Source organism: Thalassophryne amazonica, chromosome 4 (assembly GCF_902500255.1).
Source record: "Thalassophryne amazonica chromosome 4, fThaAma1.1, whole genome shotgun sequence".
NCBI classification, from domain to species: Eukaryota; Metazoa; Chordata; class Actinopteri; order Batrachoidiformes; family Batrachoididae; genus Thalassophryne; species Thalassophryne amazonica.
The window spans coordinates 106,224,277-106,239,325 of NC_047106.1; the positions used below are offsets into that span (position 1 = coordinate 106,224,277).

Below are 15,049 nucleotides of genomic sequence, written 5' to 3' on the forward strand. Positions count from 1 at the left end.
ACCCTTCATATAATCCGCGTGGCCCCACGTTGTTTGTGGACAGTTTAGACGCATAAACAAAAACAAAACAGAACACACCGGTCTACATGAGCATGCAATGGCTGCAGAGCCTCACGCCTCCTACCACAATCTCTGTTGAAATTGACAGTCCATCATCAGGTCCAGACGAGGGACTGGAACCTGTAGGCTCTGTGGTCCATAAGGAAACCTACCCAGTATAAACAAGCTAGTATTAGTATACGTTAAGTTCCATTAAAACAGCAGCTAGGCTGAAGGACAGAAGCCGGGACAGAAGCTAGCTCCCAGAAAATTCACATACAATGAAAATATGGTAGATGCTTTACTTTGCAGAAACCTTTTCAACCCATGACAAAAACATTGTAGGCCAAATCAGTGGCACAAAAGTATAGTATGAAGACAACCAACTAACTAACTAAGACAACCATGCAACTACTGGGAGTATGCCACTTACCAATTCCATTCATTTTAAAACTACACTATCCAACAGCCAAAGGGACTCAAGCTCAAGAGACATCTGTAGATTACCGGCAAAACTCTATTATTTTTTAAAAAGCTGTTTCATTTTATATTTTAACAATAAATGAACGGATCATTAAAAATGTCCACAAATCAAAGTCAAAAGACATTTGCACAAGTAGAAGCTCTCCACTTATTGTGCTCAAATTCATATTTTAGAAATTACTCTGTCCTGATAACAACATTAAAGGCAATTACATATTTTGTCAAAATTACAAGTTGAAATGAGCATTAAAAAAAATTTGAGGTTTATGTCACAGAAATCCTACTTTACAATCACTGCAGTCATTGTTAAATTATTTCCTGTTGCATTTCTAATAAACATTTGTATTTATTTACTGTGTCTGTTTTTCTGGTTGAAATGAGATATAAATAATCTACCAGACTTTAAAAAAAAATGTACAAATTTCCATGTTATTTTGTCTAAAAATAAATGTCCGAGGTTCCTTATGTTAAACAAGAAATTATCTAATCTGAAATAATAGGTGGTTTTAATTTACAGATGAAAGGTTTCTAAAGAACAATTTATTGATTTATTTAGCTATTTTAATTACAAGTGTTTTAAACTTTTTTAACAGTAATCAGAAATTCTGAGGTAACAAACAACAACAAAAAAAACATTTCCAAGGATTTTTCTTCATAAAACTGCTCCATAAATGAGCAGTCCTGTGACACATTTGTTTTGTACAGATCAGTGGTTTATTTCTACACCGATCCATTTTGTACAGATCAGTGGTTTCTGTTTCTGCCACTAGTCTTCCGTGTTTTGGCCCGACACGTCGTTCCTATTGGACAACGCAAAGGTACGGCTCAGAAAGTTGGATTGGCTTGAACTTTGTCTACGTCAGCCTGCCGACAAGCGGCAATGCGTGCTTCCGTCAGCATCTAAAAAGCAACGCGTCTCATTGAAAATAATGCTTTTTAGACCATTTTTTGACGCGTCTGACATATTCAGTGTGAAAGGCCCATTAGCTTAGTGAACAAATAAACTAGCTGTCGTAGGCTAGCCCACTTATCAGAAATGCAGACAGTGCCAGGTTTATCTCCTCCACTCAGGGTGCAAACTTCATCAATCGGCCCTGAAGCAGCAGGTGGACGTTTTGGGGGAAAAAAAATCTAAAACAGAGGCCTGTTTTCATTTTTTTGGGTAATAATCACCATCGATACTTCCAGCATTCTTCTTGTTTGTGTGAGGCTTTCGCGCTGATTAGCTGGTAGCCCCGCCCCATCTCTCTATGAGCCAATTAAAACTCTTATCTAGCAGAGCGAGTGGGGTGGGACATACGGTGCACTCTGCAGTGATGGACGCCTGATGGCTGTCTTTTAAAGGGAGAAAATAAAATTACAGTCAATAAGCTCTTATTTTATTTACACCGTCATGTTCCCCGGGGCAATTTGAAGTTAGTAGACGGAAATTCCCGGTCATTTTAAGTGAGTACACGTAGACTACACCACTGCGCTGGACAGAATGCCAAAATGGTTGAAACGAATTTTTTCCTCAAAATTCTGCTGATAATACCCCATAATGACAATATGAATTTTTTTTTTGATTTTCGAAAATTTATTTAAATTAAAAAAACTAAGAAATCACATCTACATAAGTATTCACAGCCTTTGCCATGAATCTCAAATTGCTCACAATGAAGCTCTTGTTTACACTGATCATCCTTGAGATGTTTCTACAGCATAATTGGAGTCCACCTGTGATAAATTCATTCCTTCATTCATTAATGTAAGAAGTTGGGATCTACTAGGACTCTTCCTAGAGCTGGCTGCCTGTCTAAACTGAGCCAATGGGTGAGGGCCTTAGTCAGGGAGGTGACCAAGAACCCGATGGTTACTCTGTCAGAGCTCCAGCATTCCTCTGTGGAGACAGGAGAACCTTCCAGAAGGACAACCATCTCTGCTGCAATCCACCAATCCACCTGTATGGTAGAATGGCCAGACGGAAGCCACTTCTTAGTAAAAGGCACTTGGCAGTCTTGGAGTTTGCCAAGAGGCACCTGAAGGACTCTCAGACCATGAGAAACAAAATTCTCTGGTTTGATGAGACAATGACTGACGTCTTTGACATGAATTCCACATGTCATGTTTGGAGGAAACCTGGCATCATCCCTACAGTGAAACATAGTGGTGGCAGCATCATGCTGTGGAGATGTTTTTTCAATGGCAGGAACTGGGAGACTAGTCAGGATTGAGCGAAAGGTGAATGCAGCATTGTACAGGGACATCCTGGATGAAAATGGCTGTGCACCGACGCGATCGAACTTAGTGGAGCTTGAGAGGTGCTGCAAAGAGGATTAGGCAAAACTGCCCAAAGATAGGTGCACCAAGCTTGTGGCATCATATTCCAGAAGACTTGATGCTGGAATTGCTGCCAAATGTGCATCAGCGAAGTACTGAGCAAAGGATGTGAATACTTATGTTCATGTGATTTCTTATTTTTTCTTTTTTATAAATTTGCAAAAATAAAACAGACTTTTTTCATGTTGCCATTGTGGAGTGTTGGGAGTCAAATTTTGAGGGGAAAAAATTAATTTACTCTATTTTGGAATAAGGCTGTTACATAACAAAATGTGGAAATAGTGAAGCACTGTAAATACTTTCCAGATGCACTGCATTTACTGAGCTTTTTATTAATTAAAAGCAATATGTCACAGAGCTACTCTGTCATTTATGTAGGTGTCTCCCATTTTTTTACACTTACTGATTATAAGAGTTGTTTTTTCAGAAGCATTTTGTTAAACTCTTTCCTTTTTCTGAGGCAGTTTAAATGAATTCTGGCCAAATTGAGTTATGGAGGGGAAAAAAAAACGTGCTGATGGTAGCTTATTAATGAGTGCTCTGCCTTTGTAGCTAGCCTGGAGTATTTTGGGCGTTAATACAGCCAGTGCAGCTCTTTACAGAGTTTGCTGCTGCTTGTCTTTCAGCTGCCACAGCGGCTGCAGTACAGACCCCCATTGGAATTTGGCACAGGATTTGCTCAAGATGCTGTTGATGTAAAACCAGTTCTACATGGAGAAACACACAGCCCTTGGTCTTCCTAAGTGATCTCCCAGCCAAGTACTGTTCACTACGTAATCTGTTCCACTTCTGAGATCTGACAGGATAACATGCTCCCCACATCAGAATGGCTGCTCCCTACAGAGTTCGTGCTGATGTTAATTTCAAAATAACATTTCTTTGTATTAGCAAAGAGCTGTCTGTGTGGTGTTCTTGTAAGGGATTAATTGTGTCTGATGCATTGCTTGTGCTCTTAGTCACACTTTACGTTGGCACATTGATTGGCTTTTCTCTAAGTTGTGGCCATCTTTTTTTTTTTTTTTTTTTTGGACTATCCCGTTATTGCAGAGCTGTAGTTACTGCAGTATAAAGTTAATAAGCCACAGCATAAAGTTATGGGAAAGAGTAGTAGAAGCTCTGCTTATTTCCCCGTCACACTAGAAGCTGAATAAACCTGAATGCTGCCCGAATGGAAATTCAACCCACATTCGGGAAGTATCAAGGTGCTTTCCAAACTGTCAGGCACAGTCCTGCAGCCAGCCCGAATGTTGAGCACATGCACACAACTTTCGAGCTGCGTTTGAGGTGGAAATATATCGAACGGCAGTCGAGGTGGACTCTAACTGCATTCTGACTGTGTTCAAAATATTCTCACAGCATTCAAAACAGTCTGATCACAGTTGAGGGAAATTCGCCATGGACAGGCACGTCAACTCCTGCTGACATGTCCCGGTTGTGGCAGGAAAAGCTGGACTTCACCCTGGTGCATCCCGTTCGGGGTGCACAAAGGAAATATAGTAATGTGCAAAGTCTGTGGCAATCTGCAGCAGACATGAACATTCCACAGTCATACCGAAAACACAGTGTGTCTCTGCGAGTCAAAGTATTTTATTATGATGGACCCAATATTTTCTTACCATGCGTGATCATGTGTGGACCACATTCGCTTCATTATTGCAATCCCATTGCACCGCATAAATTTTTGACAATCTCACTGTCTGTTCTCTCCTTTGCCATGCGCTGAGGAAGATTTCATGTCCACGTGTAGGTTAAAAAACTACAGTCAGAAAAACAGCTTTCGAGCCAAAAGTGCGCATCTATATTCAGACACACTCAGATATGCATTATGCACGAGTTTGCAGCATCATAATACGGCAGTGTGTTAAAGTTAGTTTCATATTGGAAGTGGCCATTTATCTCACACACACACACACACACACACACACACACACACACACACACACACACACACACACACACACACACACACACAAACAAAACAAACAGGACATCAAATGTCTAATTGATTACCTGATTTGGCTGCAGCAAGCATACACTGTCTACAACTGTCTGCTACCTGATGGTAAATAACTATTGTTAATGATGATGAGGGGTCAATCAACATTTGATGAAACTGCAATTACTGTCTGGATTGAAAGGAAAAGGAGATAAATCAGAGATTAATGTAATTGGTAAATTAAAGAGATAAAGTTAACCAGGAAGTGCATCATGGAACTCTCCAGCAAAACTCTGACTTGACAAAAACTGTAGTTTTTTTCCTTGTTTGGACCTGTCTATAATGTATTAGATTGACCGCAAAAGGCATTAAAGAAACAATGTCAAATTGATTTTATTGTTTAAATCATGATAATGTATTAATAATAAATAACTACACATTTTTAAACAATTTGACCTTAAGACATGCCACCTGTGCTTGTATGATCAGTGATGCGACACTTCCCAGAAGCCTGTTTTTTTTCCCCCATGTGTGGGGAAGGGAGGCAGCATTTCTGGTTTATATTTGTTTTCCAGAGCATTTCAGGACATACAGTGTATTGTTGTAAAATGGATTTGAAACATCTCTGATGAGACGCCATAGTGCTTTTTCACATCATCCCAAATATTAACACCTGTGATACTTTTTTTTAACTGCAGGCAAATATCCTTTAAATATCGGTTATTGGTCTCCAGCATTACTCATAATCGGTATCTGTATCAGCCCTGAAAAAGACGCACCGATCGACACCTAATTTTTAAGATACTTATGTCGTACTAAATTTTCAAAGTTTAAATTTGTGTTACTTATTAATGATAACTTCTGCAGTAACAATCTGTTTGCTATCTAACATTGATCATTATAAAATAGTTTAATCATTATAAAATAGTTTGGACAAGTGGAAAACCCGAGATACTGCAACATTTGTTCATGTTACACATTTCAAATGATGTTCTCAATATCTCTCTGGTGTGCACATTTGTTTGAGTGGAGAGGGAAGATGCTGTCGGTGATTAATTGACTAACACTTTGCAGAAGCACAACATTAGAAATCTTTTATGTTATGGCAATTGTAAATGATTTCAGATCTTTTATATTATGAGAATTTTAAAAGATTTGGATTGTTATGAAGCTGTTGGGGCAGATAAGAATATGATGAGCTGTCAGAGCTAGTTCAAGGGAACCCTGAGTGACAGATGCTGGGTACCAGGAGGAAACCAGTTTTGCCCTACAGTGACATTTACGGGACTGGAGGATATAGTGAATAGAGGAATTTATGGACATTTTAAAGGTGTTTAATGTATCAGTATGAAAATCGACACAATGGTGGTGTGAAAAATAATTGCAATATTTACCTGCATTTTTTTTTTCTTTTTTGCATAGCCCTATCAAGTTGTGCAGAGCAGGGCACTAAGTGGATAAGGAATTGGACAACCAGTATGTAGACCCGGGTTCGAATCCCAGTCATGCTACCTGTCTGTGTTCTTGGATGACACACTTCAACTGTAAATGAGTACCAGCCAGGGCTGGATCCAGAGTGAAAATCTGCCAGATGCATTTTTGCCCAGTGATAAAATAAAAATCGTACGCGTCTTGTTATTCAATAATCTTCATTCTTTTATTCGTGTGCAACATACACTGTCACACTTCTTTTAATATATTTAATATACTTCATGGACCATAATGAACACTTCTTATTTGTATAAATATGATGTCCTAAAAAAACAACACTATAACGGAAATTGACATGGTGGATCCTTGATCTCTGGACATAAATAGGAATAAACAAAATCTGTAGTTTTTGTCAAAAGCATTTCCTTTCAGACATTATTGGCATGAATGTATTTCCATATATCTGAGCTGAGCTCTTGCAGCTGTGCTGCGCTGCATGTCTGGATGTAATTTGTAAAGGAATACAGCACGTCTCATTTTGGGAGGGAAAAAAACGTTTTAGTCGATTGTAGTTTCTTGTCTGTATTACAATGTTTGTAAGAGGTGTTAAGCGGCAATTCATTTTGAAGTTATTAATACTGACCAGACTCTCTCGGCAGAATGCCGTGCAGCGTTTTGGAGCTGTGACAATGGAATGGAGGACGATTTTTGTTTCTTGACTGCAACAAGGCAAGAGTCCCAGTTAGTGACTTTAATCCACACAAAAGTGACTCACGATATTTTAATGGCTTTGAGAGGGGTTAAGAAGCGGACTTGCCGTTTCTGAAAAGCAGCAAATCAAAGAACCAATGAGATAGTGGATTGAAGCATTGCTTCAATGGTTCACGCTTCAAAGTGGAGTCGCACTGCAGACCAAACCCTGAATATCCAACTTTATTTGGACGTCCGTATGACTCTGAAACTCAGAAAAATCCGTATAATTTACGGACAGTCTGTATAGGTTGACATGTATGGTCGGAGAGCCACCGAAAATGTAATTTCAGTCATCATAGAATGCCTTTCAAACACACTATTGTCTGAAAACTATTTATAAACCACTCACCATTTCTTGCTGAAATAAGCGCCCAATGTTCCTTGCACAACTTTTTTCCTGGATGCCATGATCATTGACTCGACAGGACTGACGCTATATTGATCTGGTTTGAATTTTCCTGTGTACACCTGCGTGTGGGATCAAATCAAAAGCTGTGTTCACTGCGGGGACACGATCAGCGCTATTCGGGATTAGTCAAGTTTTTTGTTTTTTTTTTACCGATGACGAACGATGCGTAAAAAAATCTGACCGATGTAATTGCATCGGTCCAAACCGGTCTGGATCCGGCCCTGCCAGCCTTGATTGGGGAAGTCACCTACATCAGCCTGGTGTCCTGTACAGGGAGAGTCATAGGCTCTGATCTGCTTCATGCTACATGCACCTAAGAACCTAAGACTTACTTCTGTTTTTCTTAAAGTGTGACCGTTATATTTTGGCCTCAGTTCTTATCATTAGCTGCCACAACATCTCTTGTATGTCTAGTTCTTGGTTTACAGTAATTTTATAGACTCTGTGAGTCCCTGTAAGTAGTAAGTCCCTTCGGCTGCTTCCTTGTTTGCACTTGGGGTTGCCACAGCAAATCCAAGGTGGATCTGCATATTGAATTGGCACAGATTTTACGCCGGATGCCCTTCCTGACGCAACTCCACATTACGTGGAGAAATGTGGCAGGGGTGTGATTTGAACCCGGAACCTTCTGAACTGAAACCAAGCACATTAACCACTTGGCCACTACCCCTGCTCGGACTCTGTGAGTCCCTAGATCACTTTCTCTTTTCTTTTTTTTTTTTGACTGTCGGTTCCACACTTTGCATCTTGTCCCTTTGAAGATGTTGCTAGTTTATCACATAGGCAGCTGGCTAAACTACACTCGCCAGTGAACCAAATCAAACATTTCAGGCTTTGGAATTTGAAGCCCACACATCCATGTAATCTCTGCAAGGCTGTGTGGGTACGCTCTCCCCATGGCACAGGGGGGCAGGGGTGTGGGTGGTGTACAAGTCATACTGTAAAGTGACAGTCTGCGTGTAATTACACTTATGAATTAGAAATGTTTTCTTCTTCTTCTCCTTTTTTCCTCCTCCTCTTGCTCCTCATGTTACCACACTGGGTGTAATGCAGAATGATCATCAGGTTTTACTTCATTTAATCTGTTTGTCTCTTATTGAGTTAACAGTGTTCAGTAATATGTTTGTCCTGTAGCAGGTAACAAGTTTTTTTTTTCTTTTTTTAATGAGAACACAAACTGTGTGAGAGTCTGCTACATTACTTTTCTGTGAAAATCAGTGAACAACTTAATTCACTGTCATCTGCACCTTTGAAGACATGTTATTTTGCCTTGTTTTTGACAGAAACTAGTAAAATATTAGTTTCGCTTGCGGTGTTGGACTTTAAAAAATGGTATGCTCTCATTTTTGTTGTTTTTGTTTTTGGTGTTTTCAGCACTAAAGTAGTTAGGTTTATTACACTGTTCATTTGTGAACTGGCAACTTACCCCAGGCTTTACTCGTACTGTTTTGAAGTTAAGTGAGGTCTTTGAATAATTTAAGAAAAGAGTTTTCTCATAATGGGTGGAATTAATATCTGACCACATTAAAGCAGATTGGGTCATTAAAGCAAAGGCGCACCCTCACAGAGTCAAATGACTACACACAGCTTTGTTGGATTTGTAAAGTCAAAATACTGTTTACAATGGTTGATCAACTACACAATGAACTTCTGCTAGCTTGTTCTTGAAAACACAGCTTCTGTTCTTAGGTTTTCACCAACATTCCCTGTCTCGGTGAGACAGAGAGACAACTCCCCACCCCCCCCCCCAAAAACAAAATAAATCAGAACAGTCTCCTATCATCTAATTAAAGTCAGATTTAAAAGCTGACTGATGTTCAAATGCAGCCTGATTTGATAAAAACTACAGCATGAATTAATTTACAGTGACACTGGTGTTTTGATATATTGATTTGAAAACCTCAGACTCACTTTGTTCAAATTCCTATCTCATAATCAATGTGAATGTAATTGGATAGAAGCTTTCTGAGCACCAATTATGGATTGTATAGATGAATGCGTGCTGCACTCATGAATGTAGACTCTGCATTAAGGAATTAAACCCTGAGTTATCATTTACAATGTAAATCTTACCATTTATTTTTCAAGAACAGCAACATAACTCTGCTTATATGTTTTATTTTAAAATTTGGAATCCCCACGTTTTCTGTATTTATTTACACACATTTCTCTTTTCATTTTTGCAGTTCACATTGGCTTTGGTGCTGGCAGTTCAGCAGAAAGCACACAGGTAAGAACTGTTATCCCCCCTTGTAAACAAGCATTGTTTGTGCTGGTGTATGTGCAGACCCTGCAATGACTGTGACTACTCATTTGTGTTTTATTATATTACAACACCAGAGAGGGGAAAAATCAAGTGTAATGTTTGGAAACATTTGTTGCTCTTCTGAAACTCTATACCACACATTATATGATGTCTTCCTTTTTATATCAATTGTGATACATTGTCCTGGAACTTTCCAGAACAGTGTTTCAAGTTTGTGATCACAAACTTCCAGTATCTACAAAATGTTTTATCATCCCTGGCCACACTTTCTATCCATTCTTCAGTTTTGGATTTATTTTCCCATTCTGTTGTATGTACGAATACAATAACATGCTTTTGGAGGGCGGTATGCATTTTCAGAGGCCCGACGTCCATGCCCAGTCACCCAAAATGACTAACTCGGGCGAATATCTGTTTGGCTGTATGTCTGAAACATCTGAAACTCCATTTCTAAAAAAAAAAAAAAAAAAAAAAAAAATACAAAAATTTCTGTTTTTCTCACTTTCTCAGTGCAATAAGGAAACAGAACTACCACTGTGTAGACAGATATTCGCTCGAGTTAGACGAGGGCGAATATCTGTCATTTTGGGCGACGGCATGGACGGAGGGACTCAGAAAATGCATACCGCACGACAACAGAATGTTAATTTGTGTTATTATCACTTACTGAGATACATAACACGTTTAATCGCATTAACAATATTTAATGTCATTTCAAAATGCATGACACCCAGCAAACGCATACATAATATATTTATTGATTTTGATTTTCAAAAATACAATACAAAAATAAATACACAAAATAAAGAAAAACCCCACCCAGACAAGAACACCCTGTTTCACTGTCAAACAAGTAAATTAACAGTTTTGCAGCAATACAGAGGACCACTTATAGCTCAGTCAGCCACATAATTGAAATAAAATAAGAATAAAATTGTTACACCTGAACCTGTGTAGATGGCTGGTCAAAGAAAGTAAAAAAAAAAGGTTTCCACACTTTGTAAAATTTCTTTTCAGAGCCCCTCAGGACAAATCTTATCTTATCCAGTTTAAGGTGAAGCAGTACGTCTTTAATCCAGTGTGACACTGTGGGTGGGGCAGAGTCCTTCCATTTCAAAAGTATCAAACGTCGTGCTAACAATGTCGAAAAGGCAATAAGTTTTGGAGCTCCAGCCGGTAGCACCAAACCATCAGTGACAACACCAAATAAAAATAAGGTTGGATCAAGTCTTATCCTCACCCCAAATATGCAAGAGAAAGCCTCACAAACACCCTCCCAAAATGTCTGGATTTTCGAACATTGCCAAAACGTGAATTAAAGTGGCCTCAGATGATTTGCATCTTTCACAGGTTGGGTCAATTTGGGGATACATCTTTGCCAATTTTGATTTACTAAGATGCTATAGAGATACTCTATGCACAATTTTAAGCTGTATAAGCGAATGTCTTGCACACATGGAGGACGAATTGACCTTCTCTAAGATGTGTTCCCAGTCTGTTTCGGTATAACTAATTTGAAGGTCCTGTTCCCAGGACCGCTTAATAGCAGTCATAGGAGAGGAGCCCAAACATGTAATTAAGGCAAACATTGCAGAAATAGCTTTTTTCTTGACAGGATTGGAACACATAATATCATCGATTACATTATTAGGGGGTTTATTAGGGAATCCTGGAATAGAGATTGAAAGGAAGTGCCGAATCTGCAAATACCTGAAGAAATGGGATGCAGGTAAATTATATTTATTAGCCAACTGTTCAAAGGAAACAAACGTATTTTCAATAAATAAATCTTTCAAAAGTCTCAGCCCACGTCTCTGCCAGCCATGAAATGTAGCATCATTTAGAGAGGGAGGAAAAAAATAATTAAATGCTATTGAGCAGCCAAGGCCTATTCTCAACCAATCAAAATGCTTTCAAAACTGGAAGCATATTTTGATAGAGTTATGAATTATGGGATTGTCAATTGCCAAGCTTTTTGATAACGGAATTGGTGCACCAGCAACAGACGACAGTGTGAATGAATCACAAGAAAGTTTCTCAATTTCCACCCAGGCAGGGCCAGTGTCGTCAAATTGATAGTGCATCCAGTAAGACAGACAACATAAATTGGATGCCCAGTAGTAATAACGAAGGTTTGGTAGGGCTAAGCCTCCATCTCGCTTTGATTTTTGCAAATGTTCCATATGTAGCTGTGGTTTCTTATTATTCCAGAGGAATGATGTAATAACCCGGTCTAGTTTCTTAAAATAGGTGTTTGGAATGTACACAGGAAGACTTTGAAACAAATATAAACATCTGGGCAATACAGACATTTTAACAACATTCACTCTCCCTACTAATGAAAGAGGAAGTGATGCCCATTTTGACAAATCTTGCTGTATATTAACTTGTAGTTGAGTAAAGTTTTCTTTAAAAAGATCCTTGAAGTTTTTTGTCACAGTTATTCCAAGATAAACAAAGCTACGTGCAGCAGTCTTAAAAGGAACATTGATTTTTGCTAATGTTGAATCAGATAGATTTAAAGATAATAGCTCACTTTTACGTAAATTCAGTTTATAACCTGACACAAGCCCAAATATATCCAATAGTTCCAGAATGGGAGGGATAGTGTCCTCCGCCCTAGATACGTACAGCAGATCATCGCCATAGAGTGACAATTTATGTTCAGTGCCAAATCGCGAAATACCATGGATAGAGTGATTGTTTCTTATGGCTAGCGCCAGCGGCTCAGTAGCCACGACAAAGAGGAGGGGGCTGAGGGGGCAGCCCTGACGGGTTCCACGGTGTAGAGGGAACGGTTTTGAATAGTAATTATTTGTGAGTACCATAGCTGAAGGACAGGCATAGAGTAATTTCACCCAGGATAAGAAAGAGTTACCAACCCCAAACTTACGCAGAGCTTCGAATAGGTATTTCCATTCTACTCTATCGAATGCCTTCTCCGCATCCATGGATATTCAGATTCTGCTTGGCTAGGGGTATACATTATGTTGAGAAGACAGCGAATACTAAAAAAGGAACATTTATTTTTAACAAAACCTGTCTGATCTGAGGAGATGATACTGGGTAGTCCTCTCTCCAGTCGGTTAGCCAAGACTTTTGCTAATATTTTATAGTCTGAATTTAAAAGTGAGATTGGTCGAAATGAACCACAATTCAGGAGGTTTTTATCCTTATTTGGAAGCAGTGTTATACAAGCCTGGTTCAAACTACTGGGAAGAACACCTCTGGTAAGAGATTCTTCGTATCATTTAGCCAAAATCGGGGTCAGTTTTTCAGCAAATGTGGCATAGAACTCACTCGGCAGTCCATCAGGGCCTGGTGAACGGCGAGATTGTAATGATTTTATTGCTGCCATGATCTCCTGCTGTTGTAAAGGTGCATCCAGGGCGGAGACCTCATCCGGGGACAATGATGGGCTCTCTAGGTTACTAAAGAAATCAGAGAGAAGATTAGGATCATTAGCATTTTCTGAACTGTGCAAGTTATAGTAGTATTGCTGAAAGGCATCATTTATACCCTGCTGGTCGGTAACAATCCCCCCCATCCCGAGATGTAATGCCATTAATAGTTTGCTTGGCCCTTGCACACTTCAGTTGCCGGGCTGGAACTTCCCCAGCTTTATCTCCGTGTTCGTAAATGTCACTCCGATTTTTTTTTTAACAGCAAATATTCAATAGAATGTGAAGTGAGCATATCATATTCTGCTCCAAGTTTCAAACGTTCTTTGTAAGTGTCTTGGGAAGGGCTCTGAGAGTTCTTTTGATCCAAATCTGCTATTTGCTTTTCTAATTCTTTTTGTTTTCACATAGAAACACGTTTTTTATTGGCTGCGAAAGATATCACCTGGCTGCGAAGATAGGCTTTAAGAGCCTCCCAGACCGATGAGATGGAGACATCCGGCGTCATATTGATTTCTATAAACATAGAAATTTGGTCAGAGATTAATTTTATAAAATTGTCATCACTTAACAAAAGAGAATTAAATCTCCAAAGCCGTCGGGGAGACTCTACACTAGGTATATCTGTTGTCAGTATTAAGGGGGCATGGTCAGATATTACAATAGGTTGATACTCGCATAATTTTATCTGTGATGTTAATTTATTATCAGTAAAGAAATAGTCAATCCTGCTATACGTTTGATGAGCATTGGAGAAAAAGGAGTATCATCTATCCAGTGGGTGCAAAAAACGCCAAATATCTGATATTCCGTAAGTTGAGAGAAAAGATTGTACATAAGAAGCTGCCTTAGTAATTGAGTATCCGGTTCTTACAGATGATCGATCCATAACGCGATCCAAACACAAATTACAATCTCCTGCCATAATAAATAAGTGAGAATTTAAGATGGGCAGGAGGCCAAAGACACGTGAAAAAAAAATTGGGGTCATCACAGTTCGGTGCGTATATATTTGCTAAAGTGACATTGAGATTAAAAAGCTTACCAGTTACTATGACATAGCGTCCATTAGTATCAGATAAAGTTGAGGAGGAAATAAAAGGAATTTTATTAATTAATATTGCAACACCTCTAGCTTTCCCTGCAAAAGTTGAGTGAAAGAGCTGCCCCACCCAACCACATTTCAAATGAATATTATCTAAAACTTTAAGATGGGTTTCTTGAATAAAAGCTACACCAGCATCCGTTTTTCAGAAGAGTCAGTACCTTTTTCCTTTTAATAGGGTGGTTCAGGCCTTGAGTATTCCAAGTAACTAAATTAACAGAAGTTGCCATAAATAATTCAGTATAAGATTATTAGGAGATAACACAGTAAAACGTTTATTTGCTCCATTTTGATTGGCTGTACACAAAAGAAAGGGGGAAAAAAAAGGAAAAAAGAAATTGTCACAAAGCATTGACAGTGAAACACAAAAAACTCTCCCCTGAACCCACTGAACCCCCAGGTGACATTAGCTGTTAGAACAAACAGCACACCTACCCTATCTAACTGAAAGACTTCCATATTATCAGTTGGCAAGTTTTTCCACCTACAAAAAAATGCAGAGGTCTGTAATTTTTATCGTAGGTACGCTTCAACTGTGACAGACAGAATAAAAAAAAAAATCAAGAAAATCTCATTGTATGGATTTTAAAGAATTAATTTGTATTCTGTTGTGTGAAATAAGTATTTGATCCCCTAGAAAAACAGACCTCAACAACTGGTACAGAAACATGTGTCTGCCAGTACAGAGGTCAGACGTTTCCTGTAGTTCTTGACCAAGTACTGCAGCAGGGATTTTGTTCCACTCCTCCATACAGATCTTCTTCAGATCTTTCAGGTTTAGAGTTCAGCTCCCTCCAAAGATTTTCTATTGAGTTCAGGTCTGGAGACTGGCGATGCCACTCCAGGACCTTGAAATGCTTCTTATGGAGCCCCTCCTTAGTTGTCCTGGCTGTGTGTTTGGGGTCAT

General features: G+C 39.0%; 1 protein-coding gene across 1 annotated transcript in view; it reads left to right on the forward strand.

The window, feature by feature from the left end:
- The window catches only part of b3glcta (beta 3-glucosyltransferase a), a 577,905-nt gene that overhangs the window by 104,185 nt on the left and 458,671 nt on the right, over positions 1 to 15,049 (forward strand). Inside the window, exon 2 of the mRNA XM_034168392.1 lies at positions 9,557 to 9,600. Within this exon, the coding sequence (XP_034024283.1) occupies positions 9,557 to 9,600 (44 nt within the window). The remainder of the gene's footprint in view (positions 1 to 9,556; positions 9,601 to 15,049) is intronic.